This window comes from Tupaia chinensis, unplaced genomic scaffold, assembly GCF_000334495.1.
Source record: "Tupaia chinensis unplaced genomic scaffold, TupChi_1.0 Scaffold000539_1, whole genome shotgun sequence".
In the NCBI taxonomy this organism is placed as follows: Eukaryota; Metazoa; Chordata; class Mammalia; order Scandentia; family Tupaiidae; genus Tupaia; species Tupaia belangeri.
In genome coordinates this window covers 2,639,748-2,667,505 of record NW_006160052.1, presented here as the reverse complement: position 1 = coordinate 2,667,505, position 27,758 = coordinate 2,639,748, and the positions used below count along the sequence as shown (strand labels likewise).

The following is a 27,758-nucleotide window of genomic DNA, read 5'->3' as shown; positions in this document are numbered from 1 at the left end:
TGTCTGTATTCGTGCAATCACGCAGTCGTTCATTAATTGAATACCTATTGTGTTCAAAGTGCTTGGGAGACAGCAGTGAAGCAAGGAAACAAAAAACTCTGAAAAACCTCAAGAAAAGGTCTGTTTTAAGTCCCAGCTCTGGCTCAGCCAGGGTGGTGCAGAAGGCTGCCCTGCAAAATTGGAGGCCGTATGGAAGATCGGATTCAATTCCCAGGTGGACTTATAGATGCCACCAGGCGCGCGCACTGTGCAGTGATCCTGGCTCTCTGAGAGGGCTTGAGGGAGAATGGGTCACGAGACCCAGTTGAGGATGCTTGTGTTCCTCTTTCTCTCATGAAAAGAAGAAAGAAATTTAAAAGAAAATCCCAGTTTTCCTGCAGCCTACAGAGTGTCTGGCTAATTGATCTATACTGAATTGAGGAATGATATGGTCCCAGTAGACTGAAAGGTTCCAGAAGGTAAGAGTTTATTCACCACTGTAAAACCTCACTGTCTAGACACAGTGAATACTCAGCTTTTTTTGTAGTGTTTGCTATAAGGTGAAGGGGGAAGTAGGAAGTCACCACCTCCTCCCAGAATACCCACACTGAAATCCCTTCTTCATTTTCCTCTCAAGAACTTTTTTTTTTTTTTGAGAGGTTCTTGCTATAGGACGCCTGCGCTTGCCAGACAGAAAAACAGAGAGACAGAAAGCGAGAAATCCCCCCCCAGGGGGGATGTCCATGCCACAATCCCTTCTCCATTCTCCTCTCGGGATCTTGGACACACATGCACACATGCCCTGCATGAGTTTGAGCCACCAGGTCCAGGACTTGAACCAGTCGACTACATGGAAGTCCAGCGCCCCAGCCATTATGCTAACTGCTGGTCCCATCAAGAACTTTTTTTTAGAGAGGTATTTTTGGTATAGGGCACATGCATGAAACAGACAGAAAGCCAGAAATCACCCCCCAGGAGGATGGTCACCCCTCTCCATCCTCTTGGGATTTGGGGCACCCATGCACATGTGCCCAGTGTGAGTTTTTTTTTTTTTTGGAGAGATTTTTCACTGTAGGGCGTGTGCGTTCGCCAGACAGACAGAGAGACATAGAGACAGAAAGCGAGAAATCACCCCCCAGGGGGGATGGTCACGCTGCAATCCCTTCTCCTCCAATTCTCCTCTCGGGATCTTGGGCACGCACGCACACGCGCCCGGCGTGAGTTTTAAGCCACCGGGTCCGGGACACGAACCGCGGTCGACTATGTGGGAGTCCAGCGACATAGCCATTACGCTAACTGGTTCCCCCCAGTTTTAAGCTGCAGGGTCTGGGACTCGAACCACAGTCAGCTCTGTGGGACTCTAGTGATGTAACCATTATGCCATCTGCTGGTCCCTCCCCTTGAGATTTTAGGCACACAAGTACATTTTTTTCTTTGTTTCCAAGCCACTAGTTTAGAGAACCAAACAGCATCATTAGCATGTGGGATCCAGCTGCCTTAACCACCATGCCACCAGCTGGCCAGCCCCTGCTCTCACGCCAAAAGCACACAGTTCTCTGAGATGATAAAGAAAGAAAAGCGGAGGGACCAGCAGTTGTCATAATGGCTATGTCGCCGGACACCCATCGAACTGACCGTTTGAGTCTCGAACCCAGTGGCTTAAACTCACGCCAGACACGTGTGCTTGCATGCCCAAGATCCCAAGAAGAGAATGGAGGAGAAGGGATTGTGGTGTGGCCTACCCCCCCCGCCCCGGAGGGTGACTTCTCGCTTTCTGTCTCTCTGTCTCTGTCTTTCTGGCAAGCGCACGCGCCCTATAGCAAAAACCTCTCCTAAGAAAGAAAGAAAAAAAAAGCTGAAAACTCTGTCATAGAAGTCCACTGATTTGGAGTAGTCTGGAGGTTCCGCAGAGGTTTTTGCTGGTACATGTGCTGTGAATTAAGTCTTAAAGGAAGCGCATAATTAAATCATAGGGCAAGCAGCTGCGGTATGGGGACAAGAACATAAAGGCTAGAGCATAGAAAACAGGGCAGCAAGGGGAAGCAGGGCTAATTGGGCTACCAAGGACCTGGAAGGCCAAGCAGAGACAGCACCAGGTGTGTGAGGCACCAGGGGAGCCTAAGAGAACAGCTCTTTCTTTTGTTTTTTTTTTGGGGGGGAGAGATTTTCACTGTAGGGCGCGTGCGCTCGCCAGACAGAGAGAGACATAGAGACAGAAAGCGAGAAATCACCCCCCAGGGGGGATGGTCACGCCGCAATCCCTTCTCCTCCATTCTCCTCTCGGGATCTTGGGCACACACGCACACGCGCCCGGCGTGAGTTTTAAGCCACCGGTTCCGGGACACGAACCGCGGTAGACTACATGGGAGTCCAGCGACCTAGCCATTACGCTAACTGCTGGTTCCCAAGAGAACAGCTCTTGAGCAGAGAAGTGGAGTGAACCAGACCCAGACCCAGACCCAGACCCAGACCCAGACCCAGGCTCTGCGAAGTAACTCTGGAGGCATCTGGGAGGAGAATGCAGTTAGTTGCTGTTTTAGTTACAGTTTATCCTACCTCCACCTGCTAACGTGGAATGAATGGTTAGAAGTCCATTCTGGCCTGGGGAGTCAGAGACATTTGAGTCTGAATCCTGACTCCAGGATGATTAGTTACTTTACTCAAGCTTGACTTTTTTTTTTTTTGAGCGGTTTTTGCTATAGGGCGCATGCGCTTGCCAGAGAGAGAGAGACAGAAAGCCAAAAATCACCCCCCGGGGGGATGACCACACCGCAATCCCTTCTCCTCCATTCTCCTCTCGGGATCTTGGGCACGCACGCACATGCGCCCGGTGTGAGTTTTAAGCCACTGGGTCCGGGACTCAAACTGCGGTTGACAATATGGGAGTCCAGCGACATAGCCATTATGCTAACTGCTGGTCCCAAGCTTGACTTAACTTTTCTAAGTTGCAGTTTCCTCTGTTTTTTCTTAAATTTTGCCAGAGGGTGCATGGGCTCACCAGAGAGAAAGAGTGGGAGAGAGAGAAAGTAGCCTTTAATGGGGCAAGGTCATGCTCCCTTAACCAGTAGACCCTGGGGCTGGCCCAATTTCCTAATCTTTAAAATGGGAATAATTGGAAGCAGCAGATGGTGTAATGGGCATTTCACTGGACGCCCATGTAGTTGTCTGCAGTTCGAGTCCTAGACCCAGCAGCTTAAAATCTCACACCAGCAGCCAGCAGGTGGCATGATGGTTAAGGGTGCTGGACTCCCACATGGCTGACTACTGTTCCTGTCCCAGACCTGGTGGCTTGCTTTCTCACTTTCCCTTTCTCTCTCACTCTGTCCCTCTCTGGTGAGATTAAAATTAATTAATTAAAGCTAAATAATTCTTGGGCCCAGCAGGTGGCATGGTGGTTAAGGTGTTGGAATTCCCACATGGCTGTCCACGGTTCGAGTCCTGAACTTGGTGGCTTGCTTTCTCCCTCTCCCTCTCTCTGTCTCTTCTTCCTCTGGCAAAACTCATGTGAAAAAATAAATAAATAAAATAATTTTAAAAATAAATAAAATAAATTAATTAAATCTTTTTTGTGTGTGTTTTTCATTTATCTTCATTTATTTACAGTCATTCACTGTACATCAATACAGTATACAAAATTTGATTTTCTATCCAGTATACATTGTATATTGGCTCAATCAAGGATATCACCATCCATGTTATCATCAACAAATAACTAACTTTCTATTTCCTGTTTCTTATATATATATATTTTGCTTTCTCCCCCCCTTGATTCCCTGCCTCTCATCCTCTGCCAGTTGCCCCCCTTCTGCCACACTGTCTCTGGTATGTACAGTTGTTTTCCATGACTTTTTTCTTCACATCTTGAGTCACTAAAGATCTTAATTAATATAAAAACTTTGAATAGCAAGCACAGCTGATATACATGTATTTATGAATGCATGTCTGACTTTAGGCATAAACCTTGGTGAGTAAAGTGAACATACTATACAGTAGCACCTCGCTGGGACTGTATAGCTTACTGCAGTCGTTGAATAGGTATTAATAGGTTTTTGATGCATTTTTTAATTTCTAAAAGAGTTTCAGTTTTAATAGGTGAAAATCAAAAAAATGTTAAGAGTGCTTCTTCTCCCGGAGACTCCAAATGGCGATGATGCAGGTGCAGCGGCAGGGCCTGGAGGCCCTGGGGGTCCTGGGATAGGAGGCCGGGGCCGGGGCCGGGACTGCGGTCGTGGAGCTCACGGAGGCAAGGCCCGGGAAAAGGAGTGGATCCCGGTCACCAACCTGGGCCACCTGGTCAAAGACATGAAGATAAAATCCCTGGAGATCTATCTCTTCTCCCTGCCCATCAAGGTAGCCGTTTGGGGGGTGGGGAGCAGGTGATGCGGTGATTAAGGCGGCTGGACTCCCACAAGGCTGACTGTGGTTCAAGTCCCACACCTGGCAGCTTGCTTTCTCTCTTTCTCTTTCGCTGTCTTTCTTGGGTCTACTTCAAAAAAATTCTAATATAACAACAACAACAGCAAATGTTAAGAGAAATTTGCTTAAAACTTAAAGCCAGGAAAAAAGTTAGGATTCAGTTTAAATAGTCGGTATATGAACCTATCAGTAGTTCAAGAGAAGACAAAAATCTTTAAATATGGAAATCAAAACACTGAAGAAAATCAGTAATATTTTAGTCTAAAGTAAAAAAAATTCCATTTCACTAGTTCAGACTCATGTAATTAATATCTGTTCCATTGAATTTGCACTGTTACTGTGGTCTGATCTTTCCATCAAAACTTGGAAGTTAACAGTCATCTCCAGACTTGTCCCTGCCATCAAGCTGGCCATTCTCTTGGTTGTTTCTTGTACTTTTTAATTCTTTTTTTTTCTTGAGAGTGTTTTGCTATAAGGCTCATCTGCTCATCAGAAAAACAGAGAGAAAGCAGAAAGCAAGAAATCACCCCCCCCAGGGGGCAATCCCTTCTCCTCCATTCGCCTTGGGATTCTGGGCATGCACGCACAGGTGCCCAGTGTGAGTTTAAGCCACTGGTTCTGGGACTTGAACTGCAGTCCACTACATGGAAGTCCAGCAACGTAGCCATTATGTCATCTGTTGGTTCCCTCTTGTACTTTTATTTCTGTGTGTCTGACTTTAGTGTTCCTGGTCTAGCACTTCCTTCAGCACTTCTTGGAAAGCTGATCTGGTGTTGACAAATTCTTTCAGGTTTTGTTTATCTGAGAATGTTTTTGTCTTTTTTTTTTCCCCCATATGAAAGATAATCTTGCTGAGTATAGCATTCTTGGTTGAAATTGTTTTTCACTTAACACTTTGAATATATTTTCCCATTCTTTCCTTGCTCGCATTGTTTCTGATGAGAGGTCCAATGTTAGCCTGATGGGATATCCTCTGAAAGTAACTTGACATTTTTCTCTCGCCAATTTTACTATCTTGTCTTGTCTGTGGTTTTTGGTCAATCTGGCTATGATGGGCCCCAGGAAGATCTTCTTGGGCCAATTCTATGTGGGGTCCTTTGTATTTCTTGGGTCTGGATATTTGAGTGCTTCTCTGAGTTTGGGAAGTTTTCTTCCAGGATTTCATGAAACAGATTTTCAATACCTTATTAGTTTCTTCACCTTCTGGGATACCAATGATCCAGATGTGTAGGTGTTTAATGGTATCTAGTATTACACATAGTTTATTCTCATTTTGGGGGGTTATTTTCTCAGTCTTTTTGGTGAGTTTCTCAAGGTCAGAAATTCTATCTTCTCATCTGAGATTCAATCTTCTGCATGATCTAATCTGCTTTTTGTATTTTTAAGGGAAGTTTTGATTTCCTGAATTACAGCCTTCATCTCTAACAATTGTTTGATTCTTTTTTATCATGTGTATCTCCTCTTTCAGATTGTGTAACAACTTCCTCACCTCCTGGAACTCAGTGCCTCTTTTCTCCTGCATCTTCTGGAGTTTGTCATCTCTATTCTCTTGCATTCCTGTTAGCTTTGTCACTATGAATATTTTAAATTCTTTATTTGAAATTTCCATGAGTTCCCTGGTATTCTTTGTGGATGGAGAGGGAATTATTCTTTTCCATTAGAGGAGAGCTATTTTCTTTTTTTGGAGAGGGTTTTTTTTTTTGTTTTTTTGTTTTGTTTTGTTTTGTTTTGTTTTTTTTGCTATAGGACGCATGCGCTCGCCAGACAGACAGAGAGAGACAGAGAGATAGAAAGCGAGAAATCACCCCCCAGGGGAGAAGGCCATGCCACAATCCCTTCTCCTCCATTCTCCTCTTGGGATCTTGGGCACGCATGCACACGCGCCCGGCGTGGGTTTAAGCCACCGGGTCCGGGACTCAAACTGCAGTCGAACGTGGGAGTCCAGCGACATAGCCATTACGCTAACTACTGGTCCTGAGAGCTATTTTCTTCATTTCTCATATTTCTTGTGCCTCTGCAGTGGTTTCTAGTCATCTGATGGATTATGCATTTTTTTTTCCTATTTCTGGGAGTTAAATCTGGTTCCTGGCTAGACTGGAGAGCAGAAGGGTGAAGTCTGGGCAGAGGGTCTTCAGTGGTTGAAATCCCTGAATAGGGCCATTTGGAACTCAAATATAGATGGCTGTTGATTGGTTTATCCTGGCTCCTGGTTAGACTGGGGAGTAGGAGGGTGAAGTCTGGGCGGAGGGTCTTTGCTGGTTGACATACAATCAAATAAGTCTTAAGGGGAAAAAAAAAAAAAAAAAAAACTCATGCCATGCATGCGTGCCTGTGTGCCCAAATTCCTGAGAGGAGAATGGAGAAGGGATTGAAGTGTGGCCATCTCCTCTTGGGAGGTGATTTCTTGCTTTCTGTCTCTCTGGCAAGTGCAGGTGCCCTATAGCAAAAATCTCTCTAAAAAATATAAAATAAAAATGGGACTAATCATCTCTATCTTAAGATAGAAATAATCTCTACCTTACTTAACTAAACAACAGCCGATGAAACATATGTAAGGCACTTAGCATAGCCCTTAGTACATAAAAAAACTTCTCAAATGGTCGATATTTTTTCTCTAGGTTTCTGCCATAGGGCATGTGTGCTTGCCAGAGAGAAAAGAGACAGACAGAGGGAATGTGAGAAATCACCCTCCAGGGGGGGATGGCCACACCACGATCCCTTCCCCTCCTATCCTAGGACTTGGGGCGCACACACACACATTCCCAGCATGATTTTCAAGCCACTGGGCTCAGAACTTGAACCATGGTCAGCCATGTGGAAATCTAGCCACTATAAGCACCATGCCTCCTGCTGCCCCCCCCCCTTTTTTTTTTAAGTTTTTGCCATAGGACATGTGCATTCACCGGAGAGAGACAGAGGGAAATGAAAAATCATCTTCCAGGGAGGATGGCCACACTGCAACCCATTCTCCTCCATTCTTCTCTAGGGACTGTGGGTACACACACATACACACATGTTCCCAGCATGGTTTTCAAGCTGTCAGGTCTGAGACTTGAATGCACGCTAGCTGTATGGAATCCAGAGCCTTCACCCCCAAGCCACCTGCTCGCCTCAGATGGGAGGTTTTTATCCTGAGGCGCCTGTTGAGGTTAAACAACAGACTAAAGGTATGAGTTTTCACAAAAGATGACTAGCCCCAGAGTCACCAATATTTCATGATCATTCTTTTTTTTTTTTTTGGAGAGGTTTTTGCTATAGGGCACATGCACTCACCAGACAGAGAGAGACAGAGAGACAGAAAGTGAGAAATCACCCCCTAGTGGGGATGGCCACGTTGCATTCCCTTCTCCTCCATTCTCCTCTTGGGATCTTGGGCACGCACGCACACACGCCCACATGCCTGACGTGAGTTTTAAGCCACCGGGTCCGGGACGCGAACTGCGGTCGACTACATGGGAGTCCAGCGACCTAGCCATTACGCTAACTGCTGGTCCCCCCATGATCATTCTTTTTTAAACCAAAGTGTTGCCATAGCTAACTAAAAGTGATGAATTCAAAGAACTAATGTTTAATTGCATGTATGGGAATATCTTAAACTTGGCCAAATTCTAGGCAAAATTCCATTCAGATTGTTTGATTGCCACGTTTGGTTATAAGACGTGCATTTCCTTTTCCTACCCAGACATCCAAGAATTGATACCTGCCTCTTGTGTCCCAGAGGCTGAAACTACATTGGTGATTTCTTGATAAATGTCACCTCATTTAGCCTATGAGTTTCAAATTATGGTCAGGAGGAAGTCTCGGAGGTCACCCTAGAATTCTGAATTTTTTCTCTATAAAACCTCTCAGAATTTATTCCTGTATCTACCTCCTAGAACTTGATTTTCCTGGGCCAAGCTGTGGCCTGCTGGTGAAGGCAGCTGGATTTGCCATGGCAGACTTCACAGTTCCAGTCCCTGACCTGGCGGTTTAAGAAATATACTAGGTGCATGTGGGCACATGCCCAGAATCCTGAAAGGAGGGAGAGATGGAGAAGGAATCCATGACTATTCCCCATGGGGGGTGCTTTTTCCTTTTCTCCCCCTTCTCCACTCCCTGCAGTGAGTGCACGTGCCCCTTGGCAAAACTTAGAAAAAAAAAAAATAGAGAGAAAGAGAACTTGACTTTTCCTTTCCTGAAATGAGTGTGACTACATTCCCTACTATATATGAAGAACCCTAATAGTACTTACCAAGTGCAAAGTATTGTTTTAAGTGTATTACACGGATTAACTCATGTAAGCAGCATTACAGTCCCTATGATGTTGGAAACTGAAGCCAGGGAGGTAAAATAATTTCCCTATGTTCATTCCACTGGTAAGTGGCGTAGCTGGACTCAAATCCAGGCTGACTGGCTTCATGCTTTTAACACCGCATTGCTTCTTATTAGATAGCCCTATAAAAATATGTCTCATATTTTACCTCCCTTCTTTCCATCTACACTGATGCCACATTAGTTTTGAGACTTTCAAGATGTCTTTTTTTTTTTTTTTTTTAGATTTTTGCCGGGACCAGCAGTTAGCATAATGGCTATGTCACTGGACTCCCATGTACTTGACCGCGGTTAGCGTTCCGGATCCGGTGGCTTAAAACTCACACTGGGCGCGTGTGTGTGCGTGCCCAAGATCCTGAGAGGAGAAGGGATTGTGGCGTGGCCATCCCCCCTGGGGGATGACTTCTCGCTTTCTGTCTCTCTGTCTCTCTCTGTCTGTCTGGCGAGCACACGTGCCCTATAGCAAAAACCTCTCCAAAAAAAAAAGATTTTTGCTATAGGGTACATGCACACTCACCAAAGAGAGACATACAGAGACAGAGAGGGAAAATGAGAAATCACCCCCCCCCCAGGGGGAATGCCCACAGCACAATCCCTTTTTCTCCATTCTCCTCGCAGGAATTTGGGCATGCACACACACCTGGCATGTTTTTTTCAAACTGCTGGAGCTGAGACTCAAACCATGCCATCAGTCATGTGAGATCCAGCACCTTAACCACCACACCACCTGCTAGCTCAAGAAACTTTCAGGGTGTCTTATTTACATTATTAGAATAGCTTCTGGGTGTGTTTCTCTGCTTCCAATCTCTCTCTCTCTGATTGTCTCTGCATGTCACTGCCAGATTCATTTTCTTAAAATACTTATTTTCTGGAGCCAGCGGGTGGCATGGTTAAAGCACTAAACTCCCATATGGCTGATCATGGTTCAAATCCTGGACCTAATGGCTTGAAAATCACACCAGGTGCATGTGTTTATGTGCCCCAAATCCCAGGATAATGGAGAAGAGATTTCAGTGTGGTCATCCCCCATGGGGGGTGTGATTTCTCACTTTTCCTCTCACTGTCTCTGTCTCTCCAACAAGTGCACACACCCTATAGCAAAAACCTTTAAAAAAAAAAAAAGAGGCTAACTGATTGTATTATGTCACTCCTCTGGCCAAGAAACGACTTTTTTTCTAAACTACATTTTTTTTATTTTTAATTGTTCTAAAATATACATATTTATGATTTTTAACCATTATACGTTTCAGAGTATAATGCAGTAACATTACATATTGGGTCATCAGGAAAGTCATGACATATGTTTGCATAGAAAAACAGAAAAATACGTCATGACTTTCCCAACAACGTAGTACTATGCTGTGTTGCTATGACAACTATCTATCTATACTAAAATCTTTTTCATTATCCCAACAAAAACTCTGTACCTATTAAACAATAATTCCTTCTTCATTCAGTACCTAGTAACCTCTAGTTTACCTTCTGTCTCTATGAATTTGCTTATTTAATAAACTATAGTTTATGGGGCCCAGCAGTTGGTGTAGTGGTTAAGGCACTGGACTTCCATGTGGTCGACCACAGTTGAAGTCCCAGACCCAGTGGCTTGAAACTCACACCAGGTGCGTGTGCGTGCATGCCCAAAATCCCAAGGAGAATAGAGGAGAAGGGATTATAATATGGCAATTCTCCCTGGGGGGGGTGACTTCTTTCTGTCTCTCTGGTCAGCACACACATCATATAGCAAAAATCTTTCTTTAAATAAATAAATACAAACTACAGTTTATAAATTGTATCTTCTTCCTTATTTTCAGGTCTTTCCACAATTTGGCCTCTCTTTATTCATATGTTCTAGTATACCTTCCCCATTCTGATAAAATGTTTCCTTGACATTCCATTCCCTTAACAACTGCAATTATATCTATAGTCATTATCACAGAGTTTAGCACTCAACCAACTGTTGAGTGTTAGCAGTGGATTAACTCTTACAGGGCTGCTAGTCCATACACAATTGGTGGCAGAAATGGGATCCAAGTCTTTTCCATTTCAACCCAGTAGTTTTCTTTTTCAGTTTTCTGCCAGAGGGCATGTGCACTCACCAGAGGAAAAAAGACAGAAAGTGAGAAAGCACCCCCATGGGACATGGTCACAATATAACCCCTTTTCCATTTCTCCTTCCTCTCGAGATTTTGGGTATGCATGCACATGTGCTTGGCCATGTTTTTCAAGCCACCAGGTCCTGAAACTCCAACCTGGAATCTCACAGTTGCCGATGTGGGATCTAGCCACCTTAACCACCATACGTAGGCTGCACCTTCCCCCCCAAGTTTTTGTCAAACAATTTGAAGCTACCTTTATTGGGCACTCACTATATCTCAGACCCAGCCCTGTCATTTTACGTTGCATTCTCATGCGAGTCCTGGAAAGCCTTTATTGTTACTACCCTTGTGTACTCTACAGACCAGGAAATCCAAATGCAAAGAAGCGATCTGTTTACTTTCTTCATACGCTTGCTTTCAGTCAGTAAAACGCTTTGTTTTTTCCATGTGCACGGAGTAAGGCAGGAAGCCCCGTGAAGCGTTCCGAACCTCGCATCACTCCGGACTCATCGTTCGGTGAATGAACACACAGCTACACGGATTGGTGTGCGTGGCATTTGGTAAGGAAGATTTGCCTCAATCTTGACACCATATTTGAAACACAAAGGAGATGAGTAATGATAACAGGAATTCCTATCTGAGGACAGAGGCGTCTCCATCACAGTGCCAGGCACCGGGTTACTACCTAACCGCAGTTCGGCCCAGCCGGTTACAAACCTGCCTCTCTAGCGCCTGATTTAGGTCTTCTCCTTAAACTCGGCGGCGGGGCCGTTTACAACTCTAGGGATCGGAGCGGGATCCGACCCCGAGAGCGGGCGCTCACCAACGCTTCCGAGGAGGTTTGGTTCAGTTCGGGTTCACGTCGGCGAGGCTGCCCTCAGGTGAGACCTGCTGGGGCGGGACCCGGGGCTCAGCCCCACTCCGCTTTCAGTCCGCCGGGGCGCCCGGAGCACTCCGCCCCGCACAAAGATGGCGCGGAGGCGGGCTGTGCCAATGGGGAGTGGCGTTGCTCCCGGTTGCCTAGGTGACAGCCAATGGGCAACGGGAATTGTGCCCAGTGCGGCTGCCCGGGATGGCGGCGTCAAGTGGGCTAAGCGCTGGTGGAGGTGGCAGACAGGAAGGTGGCGGAGGGGAGCCTGGCAGCGCCCAGGGCCGCGCCGCTGGAGCCCCGCGCCGGGGCGTGACGGCCACCCCGGAAGGCCGAGCGCAGGTTGGTGGCGGCGCGGGTCAGGGAGCTGGGAGGGTGTGGTCGGCCAGGTGGGGCCGAGGGGCGGAGCCGCGCTCCACGCGCTGACCCGAGGGCGGCCGCTCGTGGGGGTCCCGAACCCCGGTCTCCGGTTTCGACCGGGGCAGGGGTGCAAGGCTGCGTCAGAGGGCATAGCAGACCTGTGTGCACAGAAGAATGCCGGGACGGGGAGCAGACCGGGAAGAGGAGGAGCTGGGCTGGAATGCGAGGATGGGGTGGGAGGAGGAGCTGCCTTGTGGAGGTCTGGGGGCTTTGTTTCCCTGGGGCCTGCGTCTGCCACGCTCGGGAGCGGGGACCGGGCAACTCTGGGCTTTCGGCGCTTCAGTTCGTGGGTGGTGGCGTCCCGGCAGGCCCGCGCCTCGAGCTGCTGGGTTCCAGCGGGAAGGACCGCCGGCTGAGGGACCGGCCCAGGCGTGCCGTTCCGAGAAACAAGAGCGTTCTGGCAGTATCACTCCTGGTCCCAATCTCCCACCACTCGTCATCTTTTTTCTTTTTCAACCTTGTTTCTGCGGCCAATATTTTCTTCCCACTTTCTTCAACTTACCGTTCCAGGGTCTCCCTAAATCTTTATTATAGTAATGACACGTTTGTTTACTTTTTAAATGGAAGAAGGGGAGGTTAGACGTAATAAAAAAGTTATTTCAAGCTTACTTAAAAATACTTATAAAAGAACAATTGACTTTTTGTTCTATGTTCCTAACAAACCTAATCTTTGTTCATCAAGGCCTAGGATTCTCAAAGGCTATGAACCGCTTTCTTTTAACTGAAAGAACTTAGATCAGACTCAGATCTTGGGAAGGGTGGCTTTGGGGAGGACAAGTTGAAGGTATATGTAGGTCGTAAGGGTGGTTGCCCCCAGACAGTATTCTTTATTATTATTATTTATTCATTAATTTATTTTGATTTGACCATAGAGAGACAGAGAGAGAGAAAGAGAGAGAGAGAGGAAAGTGAGAAAGCAAGCCACCAAGTCCAGGACTTGAACCACTGTTGGCCATGTGGGAGTGTCCAGCGCCTTAACCACCACATCACCTGCTGATCCTGCAACCCCTAGACAGTATTCTGTAACTGAAATTCTATTCCCTTTTTTTTTTTTCCAGAGAGATTTTTGCTATAGGGTGTGTGTGCTCACCAGAGAGACAAAAAGAGGGAAATCACCGCCAGGGGGAATGACCATGCCAGCAGTCCCTTTGGGCACATGCCCATGCCCCTTGAAGTGTTTTTCAAGACACTGGGTCCTGACTCACATTACAGAGTCAGCCATGTGGATCCAGACCCTTAACCACCATACCACCTGCTGACCCCCCCTCAAGACCTTTTATAGACACGGACAAGATAATTCTAATATTTATGTAGAAGGATAAACTAGCTAAAACAACTTTTTTTGGGGGGGAGGGGGAGGGGCGGAATAAAGAACAAAGTGGGAAGAATCAGTCTACTTGATTTTTTTTTTTTTCCGGAGAGATTTTTGCTATAGGGTGCCTGCACTCGCTGGAGACAGACAGAGAGAGAAATCCTCTTGAAATTTTGGACACACACATAGGCGCCTCGCATGAGTTTAAGCCATCAGGTCCGGTATTTGAACCATGGTTAACTATATGGGAGTCCAGCACCTTAACCATAACACCACCTGCTGGCCCCAGTCTGTTCCCTTTTACATTAGGGTTTTGTTTTGTTTTGTTTTTTTAAATCTTAATTTGGATACAAGCTACTGTGAATGTATAAATGTTCTTTAATAAGTTTGATATTTTTATAATTATTTAATTTTATTCATTCATTTAGTTTTTAATTTGACTAGAGAGAGACAGAGGGTGAGAATGAGAGAGGAAGTGAGAAAGCAAGCACCAGATTCAGGACTAGAACCCTTGTCGGCCATTTAGGACTGTCTAGTACCTTAACCACCACGCCACCTGCTGGTCCCGATAAGTTTGATTTTTTGGAAATCAAAGATATAATGGAAACTAAAATGGTCATTATTGTCTCAAAGGTCTATTTGGAAATTGGGAGAGAAGAAAATAAAGATAGCAGGGATATAGTCTATTGTGCAAATAGTATATTGATTTACAAGGATAAAAAGGTGACTTTAGGGACCAGCAGTTGGCGTAATGGCTATGTTGCTGGACTCCCATGTAGTGAACCGTGGTTCGAGTCCCGGACCCAGTGACTTAAACTCACACCGGGCACGAGTGCGTACGTGCTCAAGATCCTGAGAAGAGAATGGGGAGAAGGGATTGTGACGTGGTCATTCTCCCTGGGGGCGTGATTTCTCACTTTCTGTCTTTCTGGCGAGCAGATGCACCCTATAGCAAAAACCTAAAAAAAAAAAAATGATTTTCTTTTACATGAATGTTTGGACCGATCCTTTGCACCCCATCTATCAAGAGTACAGGAAGGGCGAGTGTCTGTTTAGGGGCATGGGCCATCCTGGCTCTTGACTAGATTTCATGTGTGTACCTGGGCCCTAAACCCATTAGGGTCTGTTTGCTTTAAACAGGTTAGGTTTTTTGTTTTTTCAAAGAATTATTTATTTAACTTTATTTATTCATTCATTAATTTATCTAATTTATTTATTTTTTAATTTGACCAGAGAGAGAGACACAGAGCAAGAGAGAGAGTGAGAGAGAGAAAGTGAGAAAGCAAGCCACCAGGTCCGAGACTCGAACCATGATCAGCCACGTGGGTGTGTCGAGCCCCTCAACTGCCACACCACCCGCTGCTCCCTAAACAGATTAGTTTTGAATAACTGATACCAATACAGATTTGCAGATAAAGTTAAGAAGTGTCAGACTTTTCAGTCTTCACCAGCACGGGCTAAACTTACCAAACTACATTTGTCTCAATCTTTACCCCTCCTTTTGAGGACCTTCTACTGGTCCCTCTGGAACAAGGTGGGTTGCCACTCTTTGGAAGTTTCACGTAGCCTTGAGAAAAAGTAAGTAAGTAGAAGCAGGTGCTTCCCTCTCCTCCCCACCCCCTGCTAGCCCCATTACAAAAACTCCTTCCAGGTTTTGTGGGGTTTTTTTAGTTTTTTTATTTTGTTTGTTTGTTTGTTTTGCCACAGATTGCCTATACTCCACTCAGAGAAGTAAGAAATCACTTTCCCAGGGGTAATGGTTACACCACAGCCCCTTCTCCTCCATTCTGCTTCTGGGAGTTTTAGAAACATATACACATGCACCTGGTGTGTTTTTCTTTCTTTCTTTTTTTTTCTTGTTTTATCTTCATATGTTTATTTTTTTTCATTTATTTATTTTTACATTTTTCCACAAACATTTACTTTACATAGCAAAAAATTTTAGCTCATACTCCATAATTCTTGACAGTTTACAAACAACTTTCAAAATTTCAAAATACTGAATTTTAAACATAATGTTCAAAATATGTCTTATAATTTTGTATAATTTTATAACTCTATAACAACAGAAGCAGTATGGTTTCAAATGTATATATATATATATATATATATACATATATATATTAATAACAATATTAAATCACTTTTTTTTTTTTTTAGAGTACAGACACTCGGTATATATTAAGTGGGGACATACAATGCCTCTCCTTCATAGCATGGCTTGCTTCACTCAGCAGTAAGTCTTCCATATTCATCCACTTCCTTTCAAAAGGAATGGATGAATAGTATTCCATTGAGTATAGGTGCCACAGTTTTTCTAACTGTTCATCAGTTCGTGGGCATTTAGGTTGTTTCCATGACTTAGCAATCGTGAAAAGTGCCGCAATAAACATCGATGTGCAAGCACTTTTTTGATTTAAGTATTCTTCTGTCCTTCGGGTAGATACCAAGGAGTGGGATTGCTGGATCATATGGTAGTTCAATTTGTACCTGGTGTGTTTTTCGATCAGCAGGGTCCAGGATTCAAACCACAGAGTTGGCCATGTGGCATCCAGTGCCTTAACCACCATGCCATGTGCTGATCCACTCCTTCCAGATTTGAGTGAAGACAAGTTAGTTCACTGTTGCCAAACATTTAAATGCCTTTATCTTATTTCTGTATAAATAATGATTTTTTATGTTTATATCTTAAATGGTTGTTTAGTTGTAAGATTTAGTAGAAAATACAGCCTTCTGGGCAGGTAGGTGGCGTGGTGGTTAAGGGTGCTGGACTTCCACATGACTGACTGCAGTTCGACTCCCGGACCTGGCGGCTTACTTTCTCTCTCACTCTGTCCCTCTCTGGTCAGATTAAAATAAATAAATGAATAAATAAATCAAGTTAAATAAAATCATTTTTTTTTAAAAAAAATACAACCTTCTGATTCTGCTGTGTTTTGAAGGAGTGAAGTATTTCTGATTTGTAGATACGGGGATGTTTAGTGCTACAACTTCATTCATTCTGGGAAGAGCCAAAGATGGCCTTTTGCTCTCAAAATGTGTGTCTGGACTGGAGAACATTTTCTTCTGCAGCTCTGATGGAAAACTGCCTCTCTTCCTCTCATTAATGTTGTATTTACAGAGGAGTCATGTTGACCCTCTTCTCCCGCGTACTCTGATGCGGGGCTGACGATAAGAGCCTTGTGAGGCTGAAATCGGAGGCTGACTTTGTGGGACATTGATGGAACAGAGCTGGCACAGCAGGGACCAGCACCACGGCTGAGGAAACAGCCCCTAGGGGTTTGGAGGGGCGCTAACGTAAGAAAATGGTCTTTGCTCTAGTATCTTCTCGGAGAGGGCTGCTACACGTGGAGGTCCTGTATGATGGCTGAGAAACAGAAAATCCTGTGGGAGTGACCCCCCAAACATCTCTGGAGGAGCCTCCACAAAGCTGGCCTTCACTATGGGGCTAGAGATGGATGTTTTTCCACGTCTGGGTCAGAGCACAGGCGTTCTGAGCGCATCATGGCTGGGGCGAAGCTGGAGCTGTGATCAGAGCCAGTGCACAGAGGCCGTGACTGAGCCCTGCCCCGCTCAGCCTGGGCTGTCTTCACATCAGGCTTCGCGTGGGCTTTTGGTGTCTATCGAAAGTCATTTTGCCATATGGCCAGATTTGAAATATCCCATAGGGTGTTGATGAAGAACAATCGGGTGGCAACTCTAGTTTGTTTTTGCCACTACTAAGTATTTTTTAAAGTTTTATTTATTTATCTATTTGTTGTGTTTTTTAAGCCACTAGGTCTGAGACTTGAACTGTGATGGGCCATGTCGGATCCAGCGACATAACCACCACGCCACTTGCTGGCCCTAAGTTTTCCTCTTTTTTAGTGTGAGACGCGTGCTATAGGGCTTGTGCACTTGCCAGAGGGATAGAAACAGGAAGTGAGAAATCACCCCCGCAGTGGGGATGGCCATGCTGCAATCCCTTCTCCTCCATTCTCCTCTCGGGATCTTGGGCACGCATGCATATGCGCCCAGAGTGAGATTAAGCCACCAGGTCTGGCACTTGAACCGCGGCCAACTACGTGGGAGTCCAGTGACATAGCCACTACGCCAACTGCTGGTCCCAGTAAACCAGTATTTGAACTCGGCTCTTTTTGCTGTCAAGGTCCACAGTCCTGCTGTATGGTAGGGAGGCAGATCAGGGCGGGATAAGTTAACATTTAATAACTGGGCCTTGGTGGCCAGTGATGGGCTCAGACCACGGTCAGCCAAGTGGGAATCTAGTGCCTTAACCACTGTGCCACCCGTTGGCCCAGGGGATCTTTGGTTTTGGTTTTGTTTTATTCTGTTTTTGCGAGAGGACATGTGCGCATGCCAAAAAAAGAAAGAGGGAGAGAGGGAGAGGGAGAAAGCCACCCCAGTGAGGCCTGGTCATGCTGTGGCTGGGACTGGAGCCAAGGCTGGCCATGTAGGATCCAGTCCCTTAACCACGAGGCTACAGGGCCAGTCCTCGGATTTTACCGCTGGTGTGAAACTGTGTCTAGGCAGTCCTAGGAGTTTCTGTGTTCCCTATGATACGTGTGTGGTCTTTGCTTCTGCTCCAATTGCTGTTACCCCAACCTCCCCCATACCTGATGTATCAGTTAGCAATAACCCTTTGTGGTTCTGTGAGTCCCTGGTGTGGGGCTGGGCCCAGAAGGGAGCTCTGCCAAGCTCAGTCGCCATCTATGGTCAGTTGGGACAGTTGCTCCACACGGCAGCATCCAGTCGCCAGTCCGGTCACGTGGGGCAGGGCAGGTCCAAGTGCAGCCAGAGGCCCAGGCCACTGCACAGGTGCTCATCACACCCCTGCCCTGCCCCTCTGCTGGCATCCCCTTAGCTCGAGCAGGACATAACCAGCGCCGGGCCGGCAGGTGGAGGGATGAACCAAAGGTGCCACATCACTGTAATGAACTCGGTTTGCTTTTCAAGCCACTGGGGCTAGGATTCAAACGTGGTCAGTCGTGGAATCTAGCTCCCTTAACCACTGCGCCATGAGACGGGCCCTGTTATTTTCTTTATTCACAATAGCACATGCACACACACACCCACTGGGCCTGGTCACGCTGCAGCACACTCCAGCCCTCCATCCCTTTGGCTCCTGGGCGCCTGTGTGGGTGCCAAGAGTGCCTCCCGCTGACTGGGCTGGGACTTGGGCCACCGTCCACATGTGGGACCCAGCTACCCCTCAGGCAGCGCTGTGCCCTGGGGTCAGCCCTGGCTGTAGGGTTTCGCTGCTCCAGCCCATCCTGCTGCCTGCTGTTACATCTCTTCTCCTTAAGTATTGATTTTTTTTTTTTCATGTTTATAAGCAGAAGCCGTGCAGTACAGGAGAAAACGTACAAGTTATAGTCAGGGGCAGCTGGTGTGAGCTTCCAACAAACTTCTTAACCTCTCTGACCTTCTCTGTCTTCATGTACAAGTTGAGAGTTTGGGGAGCCGGCAGGTGGCATGGTAGTTGAAGGTGCTGGACTCCCACATGGCCGACTGCAGTTCAAGTCCCAGACCTGGCTGCTTGTTTGCTCACTTTCTCTGTCCCTCTCTGGTCATTTTTTTAAAAAATAAGTAAACAAATAAAGTTAAATAAAATAAATTTTTTAAAAATTTGCCTTCACAAGTTATTTTTATTTAGTTTTTGAAAGTTTTTTGGTAGAGGATGCATGCCCCTGCTGGAGAGATAAACAGGAAGAAGGGGAGAAACCACCCCCAGGGAGGCCGGGTCATGCTGTGGCTGGGACTGGAGCCAAGGCTGGCCATGTAGGATCCAGTCCCTTAACCACGAGGCTACAGGGCCAGTCCTCGGATTTTACCGCTGGTGTGAAACTGTGTCTAGGCAGTCCTAGGAGTTTCTGTGTTCCCTATGATACGTGTGTGGTCTTTGCTTCTGCTCCAATTGCTGTTACCCCAACCTCCCCCATACCTGATGTATCAGTTAGCAATAACCCTTTGTGGTTCTGTGAGTCCCTGGTGTGGGGCTGGGCCCAGAAGGGAGCTCTGCCAAGCTCAGTCGCCATCTATGGTCAGTTGGGACAGTTGCTCCACACGGCAGCATCCAGTCGCCAGTCCGGTCACGTGGGGCAGGGCAGGTCCAAGTGCAGCCAGAGGCCCAGGCCACTGCACAGGTGCTCATCACACCCCTGCCCTGCCCCTCTGCTGGCATCCCCTTAGCTCGAGCAGGACATAACCAGCGCCGGGCCGGCAGGTGGAGGGATGAACCAAAGGTGCCACATCACTGTAATGAACTCGGTTTGCTTTTCAAGCCACTGGGGCTAGGATTCAAACGTGGTCAGTCGTGGAATCTAGCTCCCTTAACCACTGCGCCATGAGACGGGCCCTGTTATTTTCTTTATTCACAATAGCACATGCACACACACACCCACTGGGCCTGGTCACGCTGCAGCACACTCCAGCCCTCCATCCCTTTGGCTCCTGGGCGCCTGTGTGGGTGCCAAGAGTGCCTCCCGCTGACTGGGCTGGGACTTGGGCCACCGTCCACATGTGGGACCCAGCTACCCCTCAGGCAGCGCTGTGCCCTGGGGTCAGCCCTGGCTGTAGGGTTTCGCTGCTCCAGCCCATCCTGCTGCCTGCTGTTACATCTCTTCTCCTTAAGTATTGATTTTTTTTTTTTCATGTTTATAAGCAGAAGCCGTGCAGTACAGGAGAAAACGTACAAGTTATAGTCAGGGGCAGCTGGTGTGAGCTTCCAACAAACTTCTTAACCTCTCTGACCTTCTCTGTCTTCATGTACAAGTTGAGAGTTTGGGGACCAGCAGGTGGCATGGTAGTTAAGGCGCTGAATCACACATGGTCGACTCCGAGTCCTGGACCTGGTGGCTTGAAAGTCATGCCAGCTGTGTATGTGTGGGTGCCCAAGATCCCTAGAAGAGGGAGAAGTGGTTGCTGTGTGACCATCCCCCCGGGGTTGGCTTCACACTCTCCCTCTGTCTGTCTGTCTCTTTCTCTCTAGTGAGCTCTTGCAGCCTATGGCAAAACATGGGGGGGAGGGGAGGAGAACAGCGTTTGAACTGAACCTGTGAGATTGGTTTAGACTGAAGACTGTGGCTGGGTGTCCCTGGACACCTTTATGCCTTATTACTCCCTAGACAAACCCTCAACTGTAGCGACACTAGGCTTCTCATTTTCCATTGGACATCCCATGGCTATGTTGCTCTTTTGTGGTTACATTCCCAATTCTAGTTTTTAAGTTTTTAAAATTTATTTCATTCAGTTTTTTTTAAAGTTTCCTATAGTGTACACGTGCGTACCAGAGAGAGAGAGAGAGAAAGTGAGCAAGCAAGCCACAAGCCACAAGGTCTGGGACTCAAACCATGGTCGCCCAGGTGAGAATCCAGCGCCTCAACTAACACGCCACCTGCTGGCCCCCCAGTTCTTTTGTTTAACTTCTTTTCTTTACTCACCATAGAGCACATGCATGTGTGAGAGAGATAAGCAGCCTGTCCAGCGTATAGTCGCACCACACGCTCCCTCCTCCCGCCCTCTAGCCTGTGGGATCTGGGGCACTCGTGTGCATACCTGGCATGTTTTCAGGTTGACAGGGCTGGGGACTCAAGCCAGGGTCCCCAGGTGGGATCTGACTTCAGACCAGTAAGTGGCATGTTTGCGTGGCTAGACTCCCACATGGCCGACCATGGTTTAAGTACTGGACCCGATGGCCTGAAACTCACTCCAGGCACGTGTGAATGCGTGCCCAAGATCCCAAGAGAACAGAGGAAGGAATTGTGGTGTGGCCATTCCCCCTGGGGTGATTTTTCACTTTCTGTCTCTCTTGCAAGCGCACGTGCCCTTATAGCAAAAATCTCTCTCTAAAAAAATTCTGCCTTCTCTTGAGCAGTGCATTGCTGCTATGCCCCAAGCCTCTCACTCTTTTCTCCATACAGATTCACATTTGCTTTCCTTTCCTTTTTCTTTTTAAAGAATTATCTACTGGGGTCAGCAGGTGGTATAGTGGTTAAGACACTGGACTCCCACAGGGCCGACCGTGGTTTGAGTCCTGGACCCGCTGGCTTGAAACTCACACCAGGCGTGTGTGCGTGTGTGTACACTCATGTGGGTGTGCCCAAAATCCCGAGAAGAAAACAGAGGAGAAGGGATTGTGGCGTGGCCATCCCTCCTAGGGGGTGATTTCTCACTTTGTTTTTCTCTGTCTCTCTGTGAGTACACATTCCCTATAGCAAAAATCTCTCTTAAAAATTGTTTTTTCAGTTTATTTATTATTTACTATTATTATTTTTTAAATTTGCTATAGGGCACATATGCTCACCAGAGAGAGACAGAGGGAAAGTGAGAAAGCAAGTCTCCAGGTCCATGGCCTGAGCCACGACTGGCCATGCGGGCGTCCAGTGCTGTCTGCTGCTGGCCCTCTGCCTCTGCTTTCTTCACTGCCTGTTTTAGATCCACCCCTCCTTTGTCTCCGTTAATCTCTGCCATCTAAGCTGGCACTGAATTACATTATCTCTAGAACAGTCTTACCAACTACAATAGCTTCACAGCTCATTGAGGGAAGAGATTATTTATACATTGACTAAGTACCTAGGAGTTGTCAAGGAAATATTTCGAAATGACTCCTCCATGTCCACCCCCCAATGTAGAAAATAGGGACTAGCTGAACATTTTCAAGAAAAGTAGGGGGGTAAGAGTGCTGGTTAAAGTGCTGGACTTCTACCTGGCTGACCATGGTTTGAGTCCGGACCTGGTGACTTGGTTTCTCACTTTCCTTCTCTGTCTCCCTCTGTTGAGCTCACATGCCCTATAGCAAATTACAATAATGATAATAAAATTAAGTAAATGATTATTTTTTAAAAAATAAATGGGGCCGGCAGGTGGTGTGGTGAAGATGCTAGATTCCCATATGGCCAACTGAAGTTCAAATCCCAGACCTGGCAGCTTTCTGCCTCACTTCCCCTTTCTCTCTCTGGTCAAATTAAAATAATAATAATAATAAATTAAATTAATAATTATTTTTTTAAAAATAAGTTAAAAAAATAAAAGGAGTGCTTGGGCTGGGGCCATAAACGGCGTGGTGGTTAAATTGTTGGATTCCCATATGGCCGACCACAATTCAAGTCCCAGACCTGGCAGACTGAAAATCATGTATGCATGTCCAAAATTCTGAGAGGAGAATGGAGGAGTAGGGATTGTGGTGTGGCCTTCTTACTTTTCCTCTCTCCATATCTCTCTGTCGTGTGCTTGCACCCTATGTCAAAAACCTAAAAAGAAAAATGGTGGGGGCCTTGGGCAGTGATGATGGAAGTTGGAGAAGTGGGTATTTTTGTGAGGTTTACCAAGGTAGTATGTGCTTACCAGACTGATCACCTTTAGAATGTGTCTAAAGAACTGAACCGCCGTGCTTTTCTCCAGCCTTGCCGTGACTCTGGTTCTCCCCGCCGTGCTTTTCTCCAGCCTTGCCGTGACACTGGTTCTCCTTCGGTTACTCCCTACAGTGCCCATCGTTGTCTTCTGTAAGCTGTCACCATGACCCTGACGAAAGGCTCCTTCACCTACTCCAGTGGGGAGGAGTATCGCGGCGAGTGGAAGGAGGGGGAGAAGGACTGGGGGGGGGGGGGCATCCAGTGATGAAGCTTCATTTGGCTGGAGGTCAGACAGCTCAGGATATAAATACTGACGTACTCAGCAGAGTAAAGTGAATTATTTTATGTGCCCACAATTCATTCCAATGACTTGGTTCTAGTGAATTTTAAGAACTTGGAGAGTTTCTTCGGCCAGCTGGTGGCATGGTGGTCGAGGTAGCTGGATCCCACATGGCCTACTGTGCACTTTGAAAAGACATGCAGGTTGCATATGCGTGCATGCCCAAAATCCCAAAAATATTGGAGGAGAAGAGATTGTGGCAGGACCATCCCCCAAGGGATGGGGGGGGGGTCTCATTTTCTGTCTCTCTCTCTCTCATAAACACAAACACCATCTAGCAAAAAAAAAAAAAAAGTGAAGTTAAAAAGAATTTCTGGAAATTAGGGCAGACACTGAAGTGCAAATTACATTCATGCCTTGACGTTCCTGACAGCTCATTCCACTTGCAAGTATCTATTCATAGCAATGGTAAGATTCTTCTGAGCCTGTTGTTATACAGGAAGCAGTTTTATGGTGTGCGGTTTGGAAACACAGTACGGTCACTTCAAAGTCTCATGGATCTGGTCCTAGCAAGCCAGGAACTGTCCCCACACTCGTGCAGGTAAAGGACGGTTCATGCTGTCACCAGACATGCATGTGCTCTGATCTTTTCATCTGTGGCTGATCTTTTTTTTTTTTTTTTTTTTTTTTAAGGTTTGTGCCATAGGGCGCTACGCTCACCAGAGAGACAGAAAGACAGTGGGAGGGGAAATGAGAAATCACCCCCAGAGGGGATGGCCACACCGCAAGCCATCCCTTTTTCTCCATTCTCCTCCTGGGATTTTGGGCACATATGCACACGTGCCTGGTGTAAGTTTGAAACCACTGAGTCCAGGACTCGAACCACAGTGGGCCTTGTAGGAGTCTAGCACCTTAACCACTACGCCACCTGCTGGCCCCACAGATGATAAATTTTTGAGCCCTGAGAAATTACGCAGCTGTAACATGACCTTGCATTCTAAGCCTTTTCTTCTGTCTCCCTGCTGTCCCCTTGACCATGGCCTCTTGGAGGACGGACTTCCTGAGGTTCTGCCAGCAGTCTGTGTCCGCCAAAGAGCTCCTTCCTGCTGGGGTGGAAGGGTACGACCTCCCCCAGCATCTCACTGTTGCCTGGTCCGTTCAGTGGGTGAGCACAGCCCCACTGACATGCCAGGGCTCAACCTGGACTGCCAGACCGGCTATTCAGTTTGCTCAGTAGCTTCACGGTGCTACGAGGGACTTGAATTGTTTCTCGGAGAGCAACCTAGGGGACTGTCGCGGGTTCCCAGGTCAGCTGCCTGCTGCATGTGCATTCTTGCTTAGAGCTCTGTGCTCTTGAATAAGTTACAGGTCCTCTTTGCCTCAGTTTTGCCATCTGTGAAATGAGAGCATTTAATAGGACAGTGCGTACCTCCCGGTGTCACAAGGTGAATGCAAAGTGCTGAGAAGAGTGACCAGCCCACAGTAGAGGCACCGTACATGTCAGCTATTATTATTATTAAAAACAATGGGTACGTGACCTGGCCAGAGAGAGGGCACCCCCGATGAGGCCAGTGGTCATGCTGTGGTCCTTTCCCCTCCATTTTAAGATTTGGGGCACATGTGTGCACATACCTCCTGGTTTGGTTTTCCAGATGCTGGGGCCTGGATTCACACCATGGTCGCCATGTGGGACCCAGCTGTCTATGTACTCTTAACCTCTGTGCTAAGGGGCCAGTGCAGCTATGTATTTTTTTGGCCTACCAGAGAGAGTGAAAGTGAGAAGTCACCCCCTAGGGAGGATGGCCACGCCGCACTCCCTTCTCTTTCATCCTACTCTTGGAATTTTGGGCACGCAGGCACACGTGCCTGGCATGCTTTTCAAGTCACTGGGTCCAGGACTCCCAGTGCATTCAGCCATGTAGGAGTCCAGCACCTTAACCACTATTCCATCTGCTGGTCCCCGCGATTGTTGCTTTCAAGTACTTGCTTATTGTTTATTGTTGGAGAGACCCCCACCCAATTTTGTGGTTGTGACTTAAGGTGGGAAGGTTGCAGAAGCCTGGTGGGCGACAGTTGCCTGCCCTGCCGATGTCATTGCGACTCTCTTGTCCATGGAAGGCCTAGAGGATGTTAGGTGGTGGGAAGGGGCCCTGGAACTGCCCATCCTAACCTCTCACCTGTCCTTCTCTCTGCTCAGGCCGCAGGCATGGTTTTGGTCAACTGATGTTCGCAGATGGGGGCACCTACCTGGGTCATTTTGAGAATGGGCTCTTTAATGGCTTTGGGGTCCTGACCTTCTCAGACGGCTCAAGGTAGGTATGAGGGCCCTCCTTCCTCAGCCCTGGACCAGGAAAGCGCTAATGGAAAAATGGGGCACTGTAACTATCTGGTCTACCCTGAGCTCATTTGGGCACTGCAGAAAACAGACAAGGAGAAAGCAGGTCTGGGAACCAGCAGTTAGCATAATGGCTGTGTCGCTGGACTCCCACGTAGTCGACCATGGTTTGCGTCCCGGACCTGGTGGCTTAAAACTCATGCCGGGTGCGTGTGCATGCATGCCCAAGATCCCGAGAGGAGAATGGAGGAGAAGGGATTGCGGCATGACCATCCCCCTTGGGGGGGTGATTTCCTGCTTTCTGTCTCTATGTCTCTCTCTGTCTGTCTGGCGAGCGCACGCTCCGAGCCTATAGGGAAAACCTCTCCAAAAAAAAAAAAGAGTAAGCAGGTCTTTTATTTGTTACTTTTGAAATAGATTTAAAATTTGAAATGTCAAGGAGGCAAGTGGCTTTCCACCCCCCTCTGTTCACTTACGTTCTTTCCTTGGAGTTGGGACTTGTGTCACACCGACCCTCTGAGCCTTCTCGTCTGGCGGGAGTGGGCCGGGGGCTCTGAGACCAGGGCAGTCAGCTAGCTCTTTGGTGTGATGACCTGGCATGATTGGCAGCTGCTTGACTCAGTTACCCCAGACACCCAGCTCTCTCCGAAAGCTAACATCTTGGTGTTTCTGCAGGTACGAGGGGGAGTTTGCCCAGGGCAAGTTTAATGGCGTCGGAGTCTTCATTCGACACGACAACATGACCTTTGAGGGGGAGTTTAAAAATGGCAGAGTAGACGGTTTTGGTAAGTTGCAGCCCAGCAGGGCGGGTGACCGAGGCAGGCATAATGTGGGTGGAAGTACACCTTTGTCGTTCCGTTCCGTGGATGCCCCGCCGTCCACAGTGGTGGTCCACATCAAGCCTGCCTCTGAGACCTTACTGCTGTGTCACTCCTGGCCTTCTCTGTCCCCCCAAGGCCTGCTGACCTTCCCCGATGGTTCCCACGGGCTACCTCGCAACGAAGGCCTGTTTGAGAACAACAAGCTGCTGCGGCGGGAGAAGTGCCCCTCCGTCGTCCAGCGGGCCCAGAGCGCCTCCAAGTCGGCCAGGAATCTCACCGCCTGAGCGGCCCTGGCCCGCCCACCGTGCTGGGGAGGCCCAGGCCCTGGTCACACCAAGTGATCCGCGACGGGATGCGAATGGCCGGGGAGCAGGAGCGTGCGACCTGCCCCACACCTGCCCGTCCGCAGTCTGATCGCAGGGCCACGCTGAGGGCTCTGGCCTGCAGACCCGAGCGCGGGAGCAGCTCTGCCCGTCCCCCTGCAGACCCGAGCGCGGGAGCAGCTCTGCCTGTCCCGTCCTGTCCCCTGTGCTGGGGACCCGCTCGCTGCTGCTGCTCTGTTCTGAGGCCTCGGGCTGCCTCAGGCAAGCCTGCCGTGGCCTCCGACTTCCTTTTCCACCAGCTGACCCAGAATCCCTTCATTCTGCCTACGTTTGGGGCAGGCTGTCCTCTCCCCAACTTAGGGCCAGTGCTTTGTGACACCCTGGAGAAAAAAGAGAGGGTGCCTGGCAGCAGAGTAGCCCGTGCCAGTCAAGGCCAGAGCTTCTCTGCACATCACCCCCGTTCACTGCTGGCAGGATCCATGGCCCCAGGCCCCACTGTGACCAGGACTGGTATTCGGGTCTGCTTGCCCCCTGTGGAGGACGTGATGAGAGTGTCGTTCCCTTCCCTGAGTTGACGAGCTGTCTTTCCTGAGCTGTGCTGGATAATCCCAGTCGTGCCTCGCTCCTTTCCATAGGCATTGAAGAGGATCCCTTCATGGAACAGTCGAGAGAAAACCCGGTGTGAACAGTAATCCTGTAGTTTATTACTCACTCCAGGGCAAAGGGCAGGCATATCCAGCCACGTCAGGCCCTACCCGGGGCAGGCTGAATCTCAGCCTGGCCAGGGCCGGTGGGTCTCCCCATGGGCCAGTCGGTCAGCCGTACACCCCTCGGGGCTCTGGAGGAGTCAGACCCCTCCTGGGACTGCAGTGAACCGAGAGAGCAGGTGGCTCCTTGCATCTGGCTCGCTGGAGACCCGCCGTGAGCCTTCGCCGTCAAGGCTCTCGTGATAGGGTCCCGGCACAGCTCCTCGTGGAGGCCTGCAGCTAGCGTGTGACGCAGACACCCCCAGCCCCACTCTACACCACCCTCGGCTCCAGGTTGTGGGGGCCTATAGCCGTGTGCCTCTGTTTATTCTCCGAACTGCACTGTAGGTGTTTATGAAGAATAAACGAATCTCCAGAACTGCCTCTACCTCGTTTTCCTGGCCTTCCCGCCCTGCGCACGCGACTGAATAGTGTCTGATCCCCCACCTCTACCTGTAGGAGGTGTGGACTGCTTTCCCCCTCCATCATCAAACGTCTCTA

General features: G+C 48.0%; 1 protein-coding gene across 5 annotated transcripts; it reads left to right on the top strand.

The window, feature by feature from the left end:
* Positions 1–26,661, top strand: MORN4 (MORN repeat containing 4). Of its 5 annotated transcripts, XM_027775272.1 has the most exons (6): positions 1–458; positions 11,264–11,362; positions 22,885–22,982; positions 25,230–25,344; positions 26,043–26,152; positions 26,324–26,661. In XM_027775272.1, exons 3-6 carry the CDS (start codon positions 22,916–22,918, stop codon positions 26,470–26,472), a joined length of 441 nt encoding a protein of 146 aa, XP_027631073.1. In that variant the 5' UTR covers positions 1–458; positions 11,264–11,362; positions 22,885–22,915; the 3' UTR covers positions 26,473–26,661. The 5 variants fall into 5 exon arrangements, with proteins under 5 accessions (XP_027631073.1, XP_027631074.1, XP_006157402.1 ...); XM_027775273.1 differs by lacking the exon at positions 1–458 and having other exon boundaries at positions 11,113–11,362; XM_006157340.3 differs by lacking the exons at positions 1–458; positions 11,264–11,362 and adding an exon at positions 11,553–11,683.
* Positions 26,662–27,758: the final 1,097 nt, after the last annotated feature.